The 16,059-nt window shown below is 41.6% G+C and overlaps 1 protein-coding gene across 1 annotated transcript in view; it reads left to right on the top strand.

Annotated features, from left to right (window-relative positions):
- IPCEF1 (interaction protein for cytohesin exchange factors 1) overlaps positions 1-15,843 on the top strand; it is a 47,480-nt gene extending 31,637 nt beyond the window's left edge. Inside the window, exons 8-9 of the mRNA XM_064169438.1 lie at positions 10,689-10,879; positions 14,245-15,843. Of these exons, the coding sequence (XP_064025508.1) occupies positions 10,689-10,879; positions 14,245-14,445 (392 nt within the window). The 3' untranslated portion in view covers positions 14,446-15,843. The remainder of the gene's footprint in view (positions 1-10,688; positions 10,880-14,244) is intronic.
- The last annotated feature ends 216 nt before the right edge of the window (positions 15,844-16,059 follow it).

Raw genomic sequence — 16,059 nt, 5'->3', positions numbered from 1 at the left:
TCACAAATCCATCCTTTTCTGTATTTTCACCTGCTGGGTGAAATTTGATCAAGTAATGCCTTTAGAAAACATTGCATACTTTCAGGTGGGTTGTTGAAGTGTGGGTATGGTATAGTAGTTTATAGATTTTGTTGAGCAAGGTTCAGTGGTTGCCTTTCAGAAAACTAACCTTTTGCTTAGCGTATGTGCTGGGTTCCTCAAGGGCTGTGCGGGAGACTGGAAAGACAGGATCTTATACCAGTATGACACACAGAAAGCCAATCCATTTATTGAAGCTAAGAGTGATACTTATAGTGGATTGGGTACATGTGTGTGTACTTTCAATAGGCTCCACTAACAGCAACACTTGCTTGTTCCCAGGGCTGACCAGCCTGCCCCCCTTCAAGGCCCCCTTGCACAGCTCGCTACAGATAGCAGCTAACTTTCTCACCTTCTCTGCTGGTGACCTCCCTAAGGCCACTTCCCTGCAGCTGTGCTTCTTATCAGAGTGACCTTAGCATCACCTTGCCTGTTCTCCTTATTTTTCAGTCTGCTCAGTTCTGCTCAATGCTGCTCAAACCTTGGCAAATACGTCACCGTAGTTTTGTCAGCAATCCTACAATAATGCACAGGTTAATGCTTTCTATTGTCACACTTCTAAGAATGAAAAGCACTTTTCATGAACAGTCACAGAATTACATGACACATTCATTAAAATTTAAAGCATAGCCTGATAATCTCGATAACACTAAGCAGTACAAATGGGATTAAAATACAGGTGAGGGCACATTTTGGTATGTTCCTGTCATTTGCAAGGTGCTTTAATATTCTCAGAATTGTTCCTGGAGAAATGAATTCTGTTGCTCACTGCTTAGCTGATGGCCAACCCTGATCACAGAGTACTTCCATCCTCACCACACTTGTGATCTCTGATGGAATTCCAGAAATAGATCATTTCAATGCACCAGTCACTATGGGAACTGTATAATCTCGCTAGTTACTGTCTGCATGTCAACCCATCACCGAGTGAGTAAGAAGTACACCATGCACACTTCTTTCTTTATCAGCCTGCATAATATAGAAGTGTTGGCATGGGGAACTCTCCCTGCAATAGCCACTGAGAAAATAAATGAAATTTGCAAGGGGATTAGTCAAGCTGTTTTGACTTGAGAAGAAGGTAAAAAAAATGATTAATAAAAAATGGCAATTCAGTTCCAAATTAAAGTTATCAAAAAGAATGCAGTTCTGGTTCTGTGACTTCTGTCCTCAGACTTTGCCCTGCAGCTAGTTGATAAGGATGAGCACAAATGCTGTGAATGAATTCAAATGGTGGAGTAAATGCTAGCTGCAAAACCCCATGATCACTGCTTAGAATGCCTTTGTTTTCTGATGTGGAACAAGAATGCATCCTAGTGTAGTCTGTACTATTTGCTTTACAATGCTTGTGAACAGTGCATTTCTGATGGTTCATTATGTTTCATAGCAATGAGACTGCACCCAGTAGGATGTAGGAGGTTTGTCTTGCATCAGCCTCTGCCCTGAAAGAATGTGTCCCATGTACATAAATCTACCTCTGCTGTCATCAGAATTGCTATGTGGCCTTTAAGCCCACTTCCCACAGAGACTCCATAAGTGTCTCTGCTTGCTCCCTATGCTTGCAAGCATAGGAAAAACCTGTAACGCACTTTACTTTGGAGCCACATTCTGCTTAGAAAAACCTTCTGAGGAATTTTTGACTATAAGCTGACAGCAGACTAGAGCTGAGGTGAAAGTTTCCACAAACTGAGGAATGCTTTTGCTGGCAAAAGTCAGAAATGGAAGCCAGTGAGAGAAAAGTATGAGGAAAGTAGTTAGAAGGAAGAAAGACTAGCTGTGGCTTTGTGGGAAGAGCTTATCACAAAGACACAAAAATGGTGAAGGAAACTCAGTGATGAATTCAACAACAATGAAAATTGTGTAAGCAAATCCATTCAGCAACCATGCCTGGTGAAAGGAGATATGCTGTCTGATATTTTAAATCACCTTTCCAGCCACTCTTTAGTGGTGCTCAATCCATTCTCAGCCTTTATTTTCAGTGTCAGTTACTGAAGAGAGGTTACACACCAGAGAGAAATAGGTTACCAAAAAAAGGAGAATTAAACACTTTTCCCTTTTGAAAGGGGATAGCCATTTATTCATTTGCTTTGTGGGAATATTTAGTACTTGTGTTGCAGCTTGCTGCATGAACAGCGACAGAGCATTCAAAGCTGCCTGTAACACAAAGAAACTGAGAGATAAACAAGAAACTGACCATGTGCTCTGTATCTGGAGGCTGCCCTTGCCCTGTCTGTGATGACTAGGTATAATCTTCAGTCAAAATCCACCCCTTGTATTTCTTCTGGCAACCACTGGAACAAAAGGCATCTGACAGACACACCACCACCATCATCAAAAACTATGACAACAAAAGCTGCAGAATCAGAGAGGTTATTGTGAAGGAATGGCAATGTGTGCTGCATTTATTTAGGGATCTTCTACTGCAGCAGCAACATAGAATAGAATCAACCAGGTTGGAAGAGATCTCCAAGATCATCCAGTCCAACCTAGCACCCAGCCCTAACCAATCAACCAGACCATGACATCAAGTGCCTCATCCAGTCTTTTCTTGAACACCCCCAGGGACGGTGCCTCCACCACCTCCCTGGGCAGCCCATTCCAATGCCAATCACTCTCTCTGGGAAGAACTTCTTCCTAATATCCAGCCGATACCTACCCTGGCACAACTTGAGACTGTGTCCCCTTGTTCTATTGCTGGTTGCCTGGGAGAAGAGGCCACCCTCCACCTGGCTACAGTGTCCCTTCAGGTAGTTGTAGACAGTAATAAGATCACCCCTGAGCCTCCTTCACACTTGCATTTGCAGAAGGTTTTATAATCACACAGAGGCAATGCATGTTCTCAAAGAAGTCTTACAGCACCATTTCTGCTTCATTTATTTTGCCTTAACTCACAGTAGCTGATAGAAGATCTGATGTGTCCTCATACTTTGGAAAACCTGGAAAGTTTTTCAAATACCACTTGGATTCTGTCTGGGTTGGTTTTCTGGGAGGAAGTTGATTAAATAGGAGCCGGATGCATTCAGTTATTCTTTTCTCAGAACTGACATCTTCCCCTTTTGAGTCTGCCTGTGCCAGTAATAGCCAGAGCTATCCTCTGGTGTGCTCTGGCCTCTTTGTTCCATCTGCAAAAGTTACAGAAATGGCTGGATTGTGACTGGTGCTAGCCAAGAAGTACAGCTACAGTGAGAAACGCTGTTGTTTCTCTACACACTTGTTGAATTACTATTGTACTTCTGATCAAAAAGGCTTTAGTTTCTGATCAAAAAGGCTTTAGAATCATAGTGAAAACTAAGGTCTTTCAGTGTTCTGAACTCTCTGAAAGAGACACTTACATGTGCTGCTTCCAGGGCAGTCACAATTTGTTAAAATGTCACCTTGCTGCGGAGTTCCTGGTACCCTTATTGTCAAGAGCATCTCTCTGTTGGTAGTAACATATTTTGCCTGTTTTCTCACACTTTATCCTGACTTTAGTTCTGCATTTGCCAGTAAGGACTTTGCCTAAGCTATGTCCATCTAATTGAAGTATTTCCTGACTTTTCTGGTTTGTGGCTATTTGGGAAATGTGATTTCCATGAGGTGTTGCCATATTCCCATAGAAAAGTCTACTACCACTGTGGAAAATGAATGGGAGGGTAAGGGGGGTGACTAGGTAGGTAAGGGCTCTGCTCTCCCCAGCCTGGGTGTATGTTTTGTCCCACAGGCACCAAATGTTTTGGTGGAATCTGCAATGAAGGTGCTCACACAGTTACAGGAAGCTCATGAGAGTACCAAAGAAGGAAGAAACCATTTCCCCCCACCCTGAGATTAATATAAAGTTGGAGAGCTGTGAGGTCTCAGTGATAGAGTGGGAGAACAAATATTTACATTGCAGTTTAAATTTAGTAGGACACATTTTGTTTGAGGCAGTATACAGTGCAAAATGCTCTTTCTACCAAGCATTGCCAATTCCTCTATCTTTACCATTGGGAAACAATCAGCTCGAATTTTCACAGCTGCTTTTTGAATAGTTCTGGATAATTTCCCTTTTATAGGCTTAAAGAGCACTAAATGAGATTTCAGGCAGGCTTCTGTAGTGCTGCTGCAAAAATGGGAAGTCTCAGTACTTTAATGTCTCCCACCTGTGGCATTTCAGCCAACAAGATAGTGGAATTTGAAAGCTGGGAGCTGAAGAGCTGGTGTGTTGAAACTCTGGCAGCTTGCTCTTGTCTGTAGTAGCTCCTGCTAGAGGAAAACTACAGATAAATTACCACAAAATTTTGTTTCACTTCTCGTGAAACAGAATTTGTCAGAAGTTCTGACCTGCCTGAAACATTACTTTGTTTTCCTCTACCCCAACCTAGAAGGTCTCTTTCTTTTGCATGTTGTAGTGTCTCAGGGCAGAACTTCCCATTTCCTCTGGTTACCACAGGTTCTCTTCCACTTTCCCCACTGAGGAGCCTGAGAGAGTTATACAACAGCACAGAATTTTCTAGAAGCACCATGAAGCAGGTTGCAAGGCTTGTGAGTGACGGGCATGGTGCAGAATCCCAGGAAGGCTGGTCTTGCAGTGGAATTACTCATCAGAATTGCTTATAGTTAATAGCACCAAGAGAAGAAAAAAGCACACAATGAAGATGCTTCTATGTGCATGTTCTGTGTTCATATATGCACACAATACGCAGTATCCTCCCACCCTTGCCCTTTGTTCCTTACCTCTAACTGTTCTGCAGGTCCGGAGAGAAAAATGAATATATTTTATCTTCGGAATAGGAGGAGATAAAGGAGTGCTGTAGTAGCATATCAATTTGCTAACTTGCATGCCTGAAATAGGAAGTGTCTGGGTTGAAGAGTGCAGGTGGAAGAGATAACTTGCAGTGCTATCTTGTGAGTTTGAATGTGCCTGATGTTACTGTGTGACCTGCCTGGAAAGACTCGCTCCAGAGCAGTGCTAGGTTGGCCCAGCCTGTCTGTGTTATTAAGCATTTTTCCCTGTGGAGTATATCCTCCTCTAAAACCCTTCAGAGGTTAACAAACCTCAGAGTAGGGGTGCTACATTTATTTTTGGACTGCTGACACAGACAATCTGTTCATGTTCACACCATACACAGTTGGTATACTGTGTGCTTTTTGCATGAATTTTCACTTTGAGATAGAGAGCAAATATTTAGTTAAAATTCAGTAGCATGGTCTAGACATCCCAGGCTCCAGAGAAGGAATTCTAATCATTGAGGCCCAAAATTGAGCAAAGGTGACTGCCTGTGCTTCTGTTAGAGATTTTCTCATCTGCAGCTGGGTGGTTGGAATCCAGGTACAAAGGAATTAAGTAATACCACGTTCTGGGCAAATGTGTTAGGAGCATTTGAATTGGAAGAAAAAGTCCACTTTGTGCTTTAGCCATGAGTCACACTGATTTATATCTGCTATTCTTAATAATCTCTATCTGCTATATCTTACTATTCTCTCAGGTGTTTGATGTGCGTTAGGAACTTTCCCTCACCACTGTGTGAAATTTACCAGAGCAGCTCAGACAGATGAAGCTATATTTACAGCATGGCAAAATCTGCAAGCATACAAACTGTTGTCAGGCCTGATAGGCCCAAAATAGGCCTATACATGTCCTGCCTTGCCTAGGCATCTTCTGCTCCACCAGAGAGGGAAGTGCAGGTAATGGACGCAAAAGAACCTGGAGCCATTGAGTCTGTCCTGCCCAGGGTCCTGTGGTGTAAGGCACACACACTTAGCTTGTGCCTGCTTAGTGCCAGGCCTGTGCTGTTCCCAGATTAGGGAAAGGTGAGCCTGTGGCTGTGCCTAATATGGTTTGGTTTGGCTAACTGCCATCTTGATTGGCTGTGCTGTGTCCAAAGGGCAATTAATCTCTGCCCACATTGATAAAAGGAGATAGGCAGGTGAACAACCTGCTTTGCTTCCCTGCTCTTTGCCTGCTCTTTGCCTGCTCTCTCTGCTGTGCCCAGCCCTGCTGCCTTATTGCTGTCTGCTAAACTCCACTGCTGTGAGTTACCAGGAGCAGACCCTGGATGTCTGCACATGATCAACCTGTGTGGCCAGCTGACATCGTGCTGAGACTGCACCACATCTGCCTCTGCACCTGAAGGTCCTGCCTAGAATCCCTGGACATATACACAGATGGTCCAGAAGAAGCCAGGAGACAAGGGCAGAGATTGTCTGCATCCTGTCCCCAGGAGCCAGGGGAAAGTCCCCTGAAAGCATTTGGGCACTCTCTGGAGAGTGGGTAATAATAATAATAATTACCACTAGTGGGTAATAATAATCTGTGAGTAAATGCTTAAATGCCTCTTTGTGATTCTCCATTGCCTTCTGCCACAGAGCAGAAAGAGCTTGGCCCAGCTACTGGGCAAGCAGCACGTTGACCACAAGCAGCATTTGAACATGGGAACCTTCTCTTCCCAATTAATGTTTATATGTTTTGCTGGTTGTTACTAGCTCTAGATATTATCCATAGAATGTTTCGTGTAAGAACCAAAATATTATGAAAATTAGTGGTGGAGGGTGGCAGAGCTCTGAATAGCAACATTAATAAACAGTATTAATTTTGGAAAATATCATCTTGCATCAATTAATTTCCCCTCCCCAACACATACACACAATATATTTACAAGTATTTACAATAAGAAACAAATTAGAAATAATACAGAAATCCAAACTCCCTCCAGGACAAGGGGAACTGCCTAGAAGGACTCGTAACTACCCCCTCTTTCTCCCTCTACTATCTCAGACAGGCAAGCCAAAACCCAAAGCCAATAAAGCTTGTAAGTTGTTAGCCGAGATTAGAGGAGAGATACTAGAGCAAATTGGAGTCAGGAGGAAATGAGTAGATTCAGTGACACAGCTCTAAGTGAGATTGATTGCTTATGTTTTGGCTTTTTATCCTTCTCAGCAAACCAATGAATGACATAGACCCCACCACTATTTTCTTTTTACAACCAATGACCTAAATTCTCTCATTAAAATATTCCAATTAGCCTCAAACCAGCAGTGTTTTGTGAGGAAAACAAGCAAGCAAACCACAGGTAGTGCTTTCTTTCATTTACTTCATGGCATTAAGAGGCTTATTACAATGCACCATTGTGTGGGAGAGGAGAAATACTTTCTTTTATTACAGATAATTTTGTCAGAGGCTTATTCATTGATTGCTAGGCATAATGTCTCTCCCTTTCCTTCACTACCTCTCCCTCCTTCAGATTGCAGCATCAATCTAGTGTGCTCAGAGGCAGCTTCGAGCCTGCAAAATCCTGGCTTTTGCTTTCTGAGCTTGGCTTAGGGGAAATCCTGGCACTAAAGGTACTCTAAAGATAAAAAATCAGATGAGTATGAGGCAATCTGTCCTCAATTCATAGAGATCAATTGGTAGATATACTCTTTGTCAATAGCAGCAGTATCTGCTTCTATGAAAAGGCAGGATATTAGGACAAGCTTGCTGCTCCTCAGTATAAACAAAGATGGAGACAAAATTGCTATGTAAATCATAGCTGGCTCTATCTAGTCTGCAGGTTTCACTCATTCTTGGTTTTGAATTGTTTCCTGAAATCCCATTTAGCTGCTTCACTGTCACTCGCTTTATCCGCCCAATCTGGACACTTCCTCTGAAATTCACTGACTGTGGTGGTTTAAAATGAATGCTTTAACTTAGTGTCTTAGTTATAACCAAGAAATAGGAAGATTCCAGAGATGCTGAATAATAAAAAGTAAATAAAATAATGCATTGGATATAAAAGAAAAATAATAGGTAAATCTGCATCATCCCTTTGGATTGTTAATTAATATAAAGTCTGCTGCACAAACTCTTCTTCCCTTTCTTTTATCTTATTTTCCCTGGCTGCTGGCTAATCCCTATGCATGGCTTCACTGACCTGGGCTGAGACTTTTGTTTATGGCTAAGTACATTGCAGTAGTGGGGCCTGATTTCTCTGTGAGAAGAGAGCTATTCCCTTGTTCCCTTGTCCAGAGAGATGGGGGAACAATTTGAGGGGCTTTTGTGTTACTTCTGAGTTGTAAATAATTCTAAATATATGTAAATATATTTTGTACATATACATTGTTTGTCATGCTTTTGGGTATTACCTTGCTTCTAAACAGCTTCATTTTCTTCCAAAGCTTCTGAGTTAGTGTGGTGATTTTATTTTGGGGGTAATTTCCACACATTACACTGATCCTGCTCAGTCCTTTGGGGATGGGAATGGTAGAAAAATATGAAGTAAGATGAATGTAAGGTTAAAATCTTGAAACAATGCAGGAGCTGAGTGCCCATTGCTGATCAAGTGCATCATTTTGGAGACTTTTGCTTGGCTTTTCTGACTTTGACTCCATCTTTTTCTGTGCTGAGTATTATTGTTCTACTTACCTTCACCCACAAGAGCAAGGAAGATATATGAGTACTTAGGCTGAAGAAAAGTACTCAGTGAGGGTGTATTCTCATGTTTGCTGCTTTGTTAACTTGTTCTGGACACTAAGGAGTATCATGAGTTAGCCTCTGGAGAAAGGACCTTTATGTCCCTCCTAGTTTGACTGGTCTTTAATGTTGCTGAACATAGAATCATAGAATCAACCAGGTTGGAAGATCATCCAGTCCAACCTATCCCCCAGCCCTATCTAGTCAACCAGACCATGGCACTAAGTGCCTCATCTAGTCTTTGCTTGAACACCCCCAGGGATGGTGCCTCCACCACCTCCCTGGGCAGCCCATTCCAATGCCAATCACTCTCTTTGTGAAGAACTTCCTCCTAACATCCAGCCTACACTTCCCCCAGCACAACTTGAGACTGTGTCCCCTTGTTCTGTTTCTGGTTGCAGGATCAACTCTTTTCCCCCCCTTTGCTCCTTACATACTTTTCCTTGGATGCCTGAGGGCTGACAGTTCCTATCTCTAAGTGATACTTTGCGCAGTCCAGATGGATGAGATCTACAGTAGAGCTGAGCCTGTCCTGTGCAGAAGCAGACTAATGAAACAAACAGCTGTAGTGTCCCAAGAAAATAGGCAGGAAGCTAGTTACAATTACAGGTCTCAGGGTATGAGCCAAGAGCTTTCAGGAAATACTACTGCCGTGTATTATGCCTTGCACTTGCATTTTTTTCTATTTCCTGCAGCTTGTAAATATGCAGCAGCCCTCCTTTTCCTCCCCCAGCACTCTACCAATGTTAGAAGCTATATATAGTTCTTGCCAAGTTACAGCAGGCTTTTTATAATCACTGAATAGCTAAAAGCAGGGCCAGCAGCACAGGGAAGGCAATTATTTGCAGCACAACATAAACCTTTCTCATGGCCTAAATATTTAGAAAGAAGGTGGGGGTAGGAGGATGTTGTACCTTTTACAACACAGAAAAGATAAGTAGCAGTGTGCTGTGTCAGAGAAGCCTCTTTGCTTTGGCATGGTTGAGCAAAAGGATTTCTTCCTTTTGTTCTGAAAATGATTCAGGAAAGTCAATGTTTAACTCTTCATTAAAAGAAAAAAAACCAACAAACAGGCAGCTGGACTGGCACATAGAGGACCACAGTTGAGAAGTGTCACCACCAGTGTTCCCAGCCAGATAAAACCAGTTATCATGCTAGTGGGTCTTGAAGGACTTACTAGCACCCTGAAAACACCAATAGCTTCAAGATTTTTCTTTAGCAGACTTTTAAGTAGAGAAGTTGGTAGTGTGGACTGAGGAAAAAGAAGCAAGTTGCAAAGTCTGTCGCTGAAAGTGACCTTCTGCCAAAACACCTCTATATATGCCTGGTGCATTTTTAGTTCCTGACTGTTCATTTTTTCTTGTCTTATTCTGAAAAATATCTTTGCTTCAATTTTTATCTTATTTTATGCTATCTTGTTCTCAAGTATTTATTAGCTTTTTATTTCATGTCCTCCCTGTCATGTAACATGATACTTGAGCCTGGGACTCATTAGAATAATTAAGGTGGAGATAATCAAGGATTTGTTGTGAGATACCACAAGCAAATTCTGTGCTATACTCTGTGTGGAGCTCAGTCATTATGTGCCCTAAGTGTTCCTGCTTTAATGTGTTTTCCAGGGATTTTCTCTTGAGGCCCTTGGAATGTTCCTATTTCATTTTATGGTTCATTTTTTTTCACTCTTTTCAAAAACCCTCTGGTTCCAATAATCACCAAAATATGGTGAGGAATCAGTAGATTAAACAGAATTTGACCTGTGAGTTGCCAAGTAGGAATGTAATTCAATGTGTGCAGCATTTAGGGAAAGGCAAATGAGTGTGGATGCTATTAAATGCTATTTTTTTCTCCACATGTAGCATTACTGACAGTAGTTCAAAGTCTGCTTTAGCAGGGGGACTGGACTACATGATGTTCCAACCCCTACTGCACTGTGATTCTGTGATGTATTCAGAGAGTTAAAGCAGCACTCAATCAGTGGAAATTCATACTTGTATCTGGGTCACAACCTGGCTCTCTAAAAGATTTGAGTTTGGTAGTGTGTCTTTCTCACATGCATTAATACCCTAGAAATTACCATTAAAATTGCTCTTGGTTTTAATTTTAATGCCGTTACCTTTTTGCTTGGTTAAGAGACTTCCTGATAACCAAATTTGACATTTCTGCTATCTGCTGCCACATGCATTCAAATTCCTTCTTTTATTTGCAGATCAGGAAAAATGTGATGATGATGAGATGGAGAGACTTTACAAGTCATTGGAACAAGCCAGCCTGTCTCCCATCGGCGATCGTCGTCTGTCAACAAAGAAGGAGCTTAGGAAGTCTTTTATCAAACGCAGCAAAAACCCTTCCATTAATGAGAAACTGCACAAAATTAGGATGCTGAACAGCACATTAAAGGTGAGGTCACAGAGTCAGGAAAAAAAAAAAAAAAAAAAAAAAAAAAAAAAAAGCTTGAGAGGAACAATCAGTTTGGCTGAAAAAAAAACAATTAGCCTTCAGTCAAACTCTAATTATGTACTTAAAACTCCAGGGAATTTGGTTAAGGTTTTGAAATGGTTTTCTACTTCAACCTGAGTAGTGGTCTGTGTTTTGCTAGTTTGAACTAGAAGCAGAGGCAATAGCTCAGAAGGGACTCTTCATGCAGAACTTCCAGCCCACTTGGAAAAATTAATAAAGAAAGCTTCACTTAGTTATCTGGGAAACTTGCAAGCTCAGCTGCATGCACTAGCCAGGGGAGCCTTAAAAAAGGAAGAGCAGAAGTAGTACACTGATAAAGGACATGAAAACGACCCTGAGCCAAAAAAAGTTTTCCTTATGTGATTACTGGAGAATGCACAGGATGTGCCAAAGCTATTGTGAAGACCTCCTGTAACTAAAATATTTTTAATAGCAAAAGCATCCTGCTTATATGTTGGAAATGTATCATGAACTTGGGAGGAGGAGAGGTTCAGGGGACATCCCGTGAAAAGGCAAAGAAATCTGACTGGAATGTGGGTGTTTATAAGGCTGCTCACTTGCTATCATAACGTGTCATGGAATTTCAATTCCTACTTCTGGTACTGAAAACAGAAAGCTGAATCACCCTAACTACTGAAACTGCTAGGAGAAGAAAGAATAAATGCAAGCTGGAGGCTTCACTTGTTTCTTTCAGTATGCACAGAACCAGGAATTTAGTCTCCTGTTTCGAGTGTGTGTATTTCCCTTCAGGCACTGTAAGATGGAGAAATGCAAGTGAAAAAATCTCCTATTAGCACCGCTGTTGAGCTCATTGTTAGTTGTAATGGGAGACATGGCTTAGGCACCTCAGCTTGTGTTAGGATTCCTGAAGATGTAGTTGGAAACACAGGTGGAAGTGTAAGCACTCCTCTTGGCTCTGTGCAAGACCTGGCAAGGTCTCTCCTCAGTATCAAAGAACGTTCAGTAACATGGTACTGACTACAGCAGCATTCAGCTGCACCATCAGTGAAGTGAGCCTACAGTATAACAGAAAGTTAAAATGCCTGTTTTATGGGTCAGGAAATACAGAAACACAGGTAAACGTATTGCAAAGTTTTCTCTAATAGGAGCCTCCCCAATGAACCCAAGAAGCAGTCAGCACAAAATGGAATTGTATCTTGCAGAGCAGAATGGAAGCCTTCCTGCCAGGCACCAGCAAGGACAGTTTGCAGTGATTTAGCATGGGAGTCCTGTGGAAGCAGTGGTGTTAACCTTAGGCTTGTCTAACACCTATTGAATATGGAAAAATAAGTTTGGGAGCATTCATAATGTATAAAATGTGTTGGTTTGCCTTTTCTTTTCCTCACTTTCCTCAAACTAGAAAATTGAAGTATTGACAAGACAAATATGACACTGAGATGTTTCTCACAGACAGCAACAAAATTCTGTACAGAGAGGTGTTTAAGTTAGCCTGAAAGGCAAAAGCCTGTAGTAGGGAAGTGCCCAATGAGATTATGTAGTTTTAAAGTAATTTTTCTTTGTGGGTGACAGGAGACACAAGATAATTTGAAATGATCTATTGGTAATCTAAGAATCAGGAGTATGTTGCTTCTGATCCATATTTACTGTGCTTTAATTAAATTCCTATTAGATTGGGAAGTTATTTATGCAAGTTTCAGTGCAATTCTAATTTTAGGCTTTTGACTCCACATTTTAGTAACAGGTCATTGGTGCTGCCACAACATATCATTAACAAAGCATTCCTTGGATAGTTTGGAAGAGATGGAAGCTGTGTGCAAATGCATCACAGGCTTAATGAATGTGAGAAATAGATTTAGTGATAGTGGAAAAAATCCATGGCATGTTTTTTTGCCACCAGTGTTGTCCATTATAAAAATTCTTCTCTCCTGTCTCTCCACCTCATCCTCTTCTCATAGGCTAAGTGTACTTACCAATTCCAAAAGCCTTCTTACAGTGACTGGCACTAGGCCCTTAAGGTAGTACTTGTGTAAACCAGCAGCTTAGGCATCACAGGAATTAAAGGAGTTGATAGTTTGTTAGAGTAGTAGTGGGATATGGATGTGGGATGTGGAAGTGTTGTGAATGTGTGGGAGCATTTTCAAGGTAATCACTAGCACAGAGTGTCCTCAGGTACAATGGTGGCAACAGGAGGAGGTGGATAGAACCATTCCATTGCTTTCACACACAGACCAACAGGGATGGAGCAAGCCAAAACCAGTCATGGTTTGTTAGAGCAGCAAAGTACCTCCATTAAGAAATCCTAAGCAAAGAGTTCTAGCTAGCTGTGCTTGAGGAAGGCCTTCAGAGCATATGACCTTCAGAGATGGCTTCAGACCTCAGTCATCCTGCGATTCTGTGACATAAAGAGTCTTAGTGTCCCTGTATGAACGACTCCTCCTGCCTCACAATTGAACCAGGGTGCTTGCAATAGTCAGAGCTGCTCTTGTCTGAAAGGAAAGACAAGCTTTATTAGTAGTAGCTGCCAATGGATCTATCAGCAGTCATGTGTGCTCCAGCCACTCTACTGCCAGTGCATGAATTATGTCTACAATTATTTTGTCTAGCTCCCAGAGAAGAGACAGAAACAGTTGGAAGAGAAAGTGTCTGGGAATAAGTACTTTTTTGAGAAAGATGGAAATAGTGTGAAACACAGAACTAAATGCTGTCTTACCTGGCTTCATGCAAATACTCTCTTGGTGTGAGACAACATAACAATGGCTACTTTTCACATTAATCCTCTCTCACAAGTCCTGCTAAAGAGCCTATAAAATGCTGTCTACAACTACCTGAAGGGTGGTTGTGGCCAGGAGGAGGTTGCTCTCTTCTCTCAGGTGGCCAGTGCCAGAAGAAGAGGACACAGCCTCAGGCTGTGCCAGGGGAGATTTAGGCTGGAGGTGAGGAGAAAGTTCTTCACTGAGAGAGTCATTGGACACTGGAATGGGCTGCCCGGGGAGGTGGTGGAGTCGCCGTCCCTGGAGCTGTTCAAGGCAGGATTGGACGTGGCACTTGGTGCCATGGTCTAGCCTTGAGCTCTGTGGTAAAGGGTTGGACTTGATGATCTGTGAGGTCTCTTCCAACCTTGGTGATACTGTGATACTGTGAAATCATAATTGTGCTTTCAACTGAAACAAATTTCTGCTGTGGACTTTGAATGATTGTGTTCTAAGAATGGGAACAAGTGGCCAGGAGGGTGGAAAATTTCCTACCTACTTGTGACATGGTTCTCTAATGTTCCCAGAACGTTTTAGTAATTAACAGAGAGTTCAACAGTTTCTGTGGGAAATAACCACTTGTTGTCTTCCTAGTGCAAAGAACACGATCTGGCTACAATTAACCAGTTGCTAGAAGACCCGAAGTTGACAGCAATGAAGTACAGAGAGTGGAGAAACACAAACATCATGCTGGTCCAAGATATTTATCAGCATCAGGAGGTGCAGGATGCATTCACAGAAAACAGTGAGGAGCAAGAGATGACTCCACAGCCTATCATTGAAAGTGCTATCTGAGGCCACGGTTCCTTTTCCCCACCGGTCTTTATGAACAGGCATTTAAAATGCTGCCGTTTGACTTCTTTTTTCGTAAGTCTTCTTCAAAAGGAGATCAAGCCCTTCTCCAAAGCTGTCATTCCTCTTGCAGAACTCCTGTGAAAGTGGCCAAGAGGCCAAATGAAGAAGAAAAGCAAAAGACTAAATGTGCCTGAAGCTGGGCTGCATACCTAAGAAGAATATTTTATGAAGCAGTGAAGAAACTTTTTCTGTCTTTGAAGAAGTATAAATATGTCCAACTTCTGGAAGTCACAGAGCTCTATAATTTGTTCAGTATAAATGTGGCATCTTCGGGGTTCTCTTAATGACATAACTTACAGTTAAAGGAAACTAAACCAATTCCAACAGAATGTAGTCTACTCCCTACCTTTTTACGCTGTAAGGGAACCTGATGTATGCCTTTTCATCTCTGTTCAATTTCACCACTCTGCTGATTTAAACGGAGTCAAATACAACAGTAAATATGCATGGTTTATACTGCAGATAGCTGTCGGGCACCCCTCTTGTGCTCTTCTTAATGTTTTGTGAGTTTCAGATTTATTTATGGACCAGATTGAATTATTGTCTTTTCCCATGAAGAAGAGAAGTCCTGGCAGTGTTTGCTAATTTACTCTCCAGTGGGGCAGCTGATGCTTTGACAGATTTCAACTTTTCTTACGAACTTGGCTGCATTTCTGGGAAGATTTTTTTCCTCTTTGCTATTTTTGACACTTGGTACAAATTCACCTCAGATTCCTGCTTAGGAGAACGATCGTGTTCACAGGACAAAAGCTAAATAATTACATTCCTCATGTGGACTTGGAAGTGTAAAAATAGCTGCAAATATTTTTGTAAATAGATGTCATTTTATGGTTTATATGAATGTGACTATGTACTGTATAGATATGTTTTATTTATATATGCTGAGCTTCCTAATATAGGAAAGCACACACGGACCAGACCTACCCAGATGCGAGCGCTTACGGGTCGACTTGAAATGCCTCTCTGTTTTATGTTCCATTACAAATCACATAATGCCTCTACAGCTGAAATGACTCTGGAACATCAACTGTAACTTTTTCTTCTGCCATTCTAGCTTTGAGTTTTAGATGAAGAAAACCATAACTGTTTGACTTAATTGGTTGGTTGTTTCTTTTTTTGCCCTCCCACCTTCTGCATGTGTAAAAGTATGAGAAAGTGATATTACAGAGTGCTGAATTCTGAAAAAGAAGAATTAGCCCACTGTTGTAGAATGAATGCCACTACAGGGATTGTGGTGACCTGCATTTCTGCTAGCTGTTTTGTAAAGATATTATTTGTCACTAGTTTTTGACACAATTCATCCTTTGAAGTAAAATATATTATACAGATGCAGCCATATTCACCTGTCTCTATATATTACCTGCTTTCTCATAGCTTGACTAAGAAACCAGAAGCTAATAGTGTTAATGGGAATATGTGAAATGATTTACACCTGTGTAGTGGTAAGTCTGGCTGTGATATTGCATTTATAACACTCTGCAGCTTTCCTTTTAAAATAAGGCAAGGAATTACATCCCAAAGCATTAAAAAATGGCAGTTAAGGTTGTACTGAGT

This window comes from Pogoniulus pusillus, chromosome 31 (assembly GCF_015220805.1).
Source record: "Pogoniulus pusillus isolate bPogPus1 chromosome 31, bPogPus1.pri, whole genome shotgun sequence".
NCBI lineage: Eukaryota > Metazoa > Chordata > Aves > Piciformes > Lybiidae > Pogoniulus > Pogoniulus pusillus.
The sequence above is the reverse complement of the archived record's forward strand: the minus strand, read 5'-3'. Positions and strand labels throughout refer to the sequence as shown.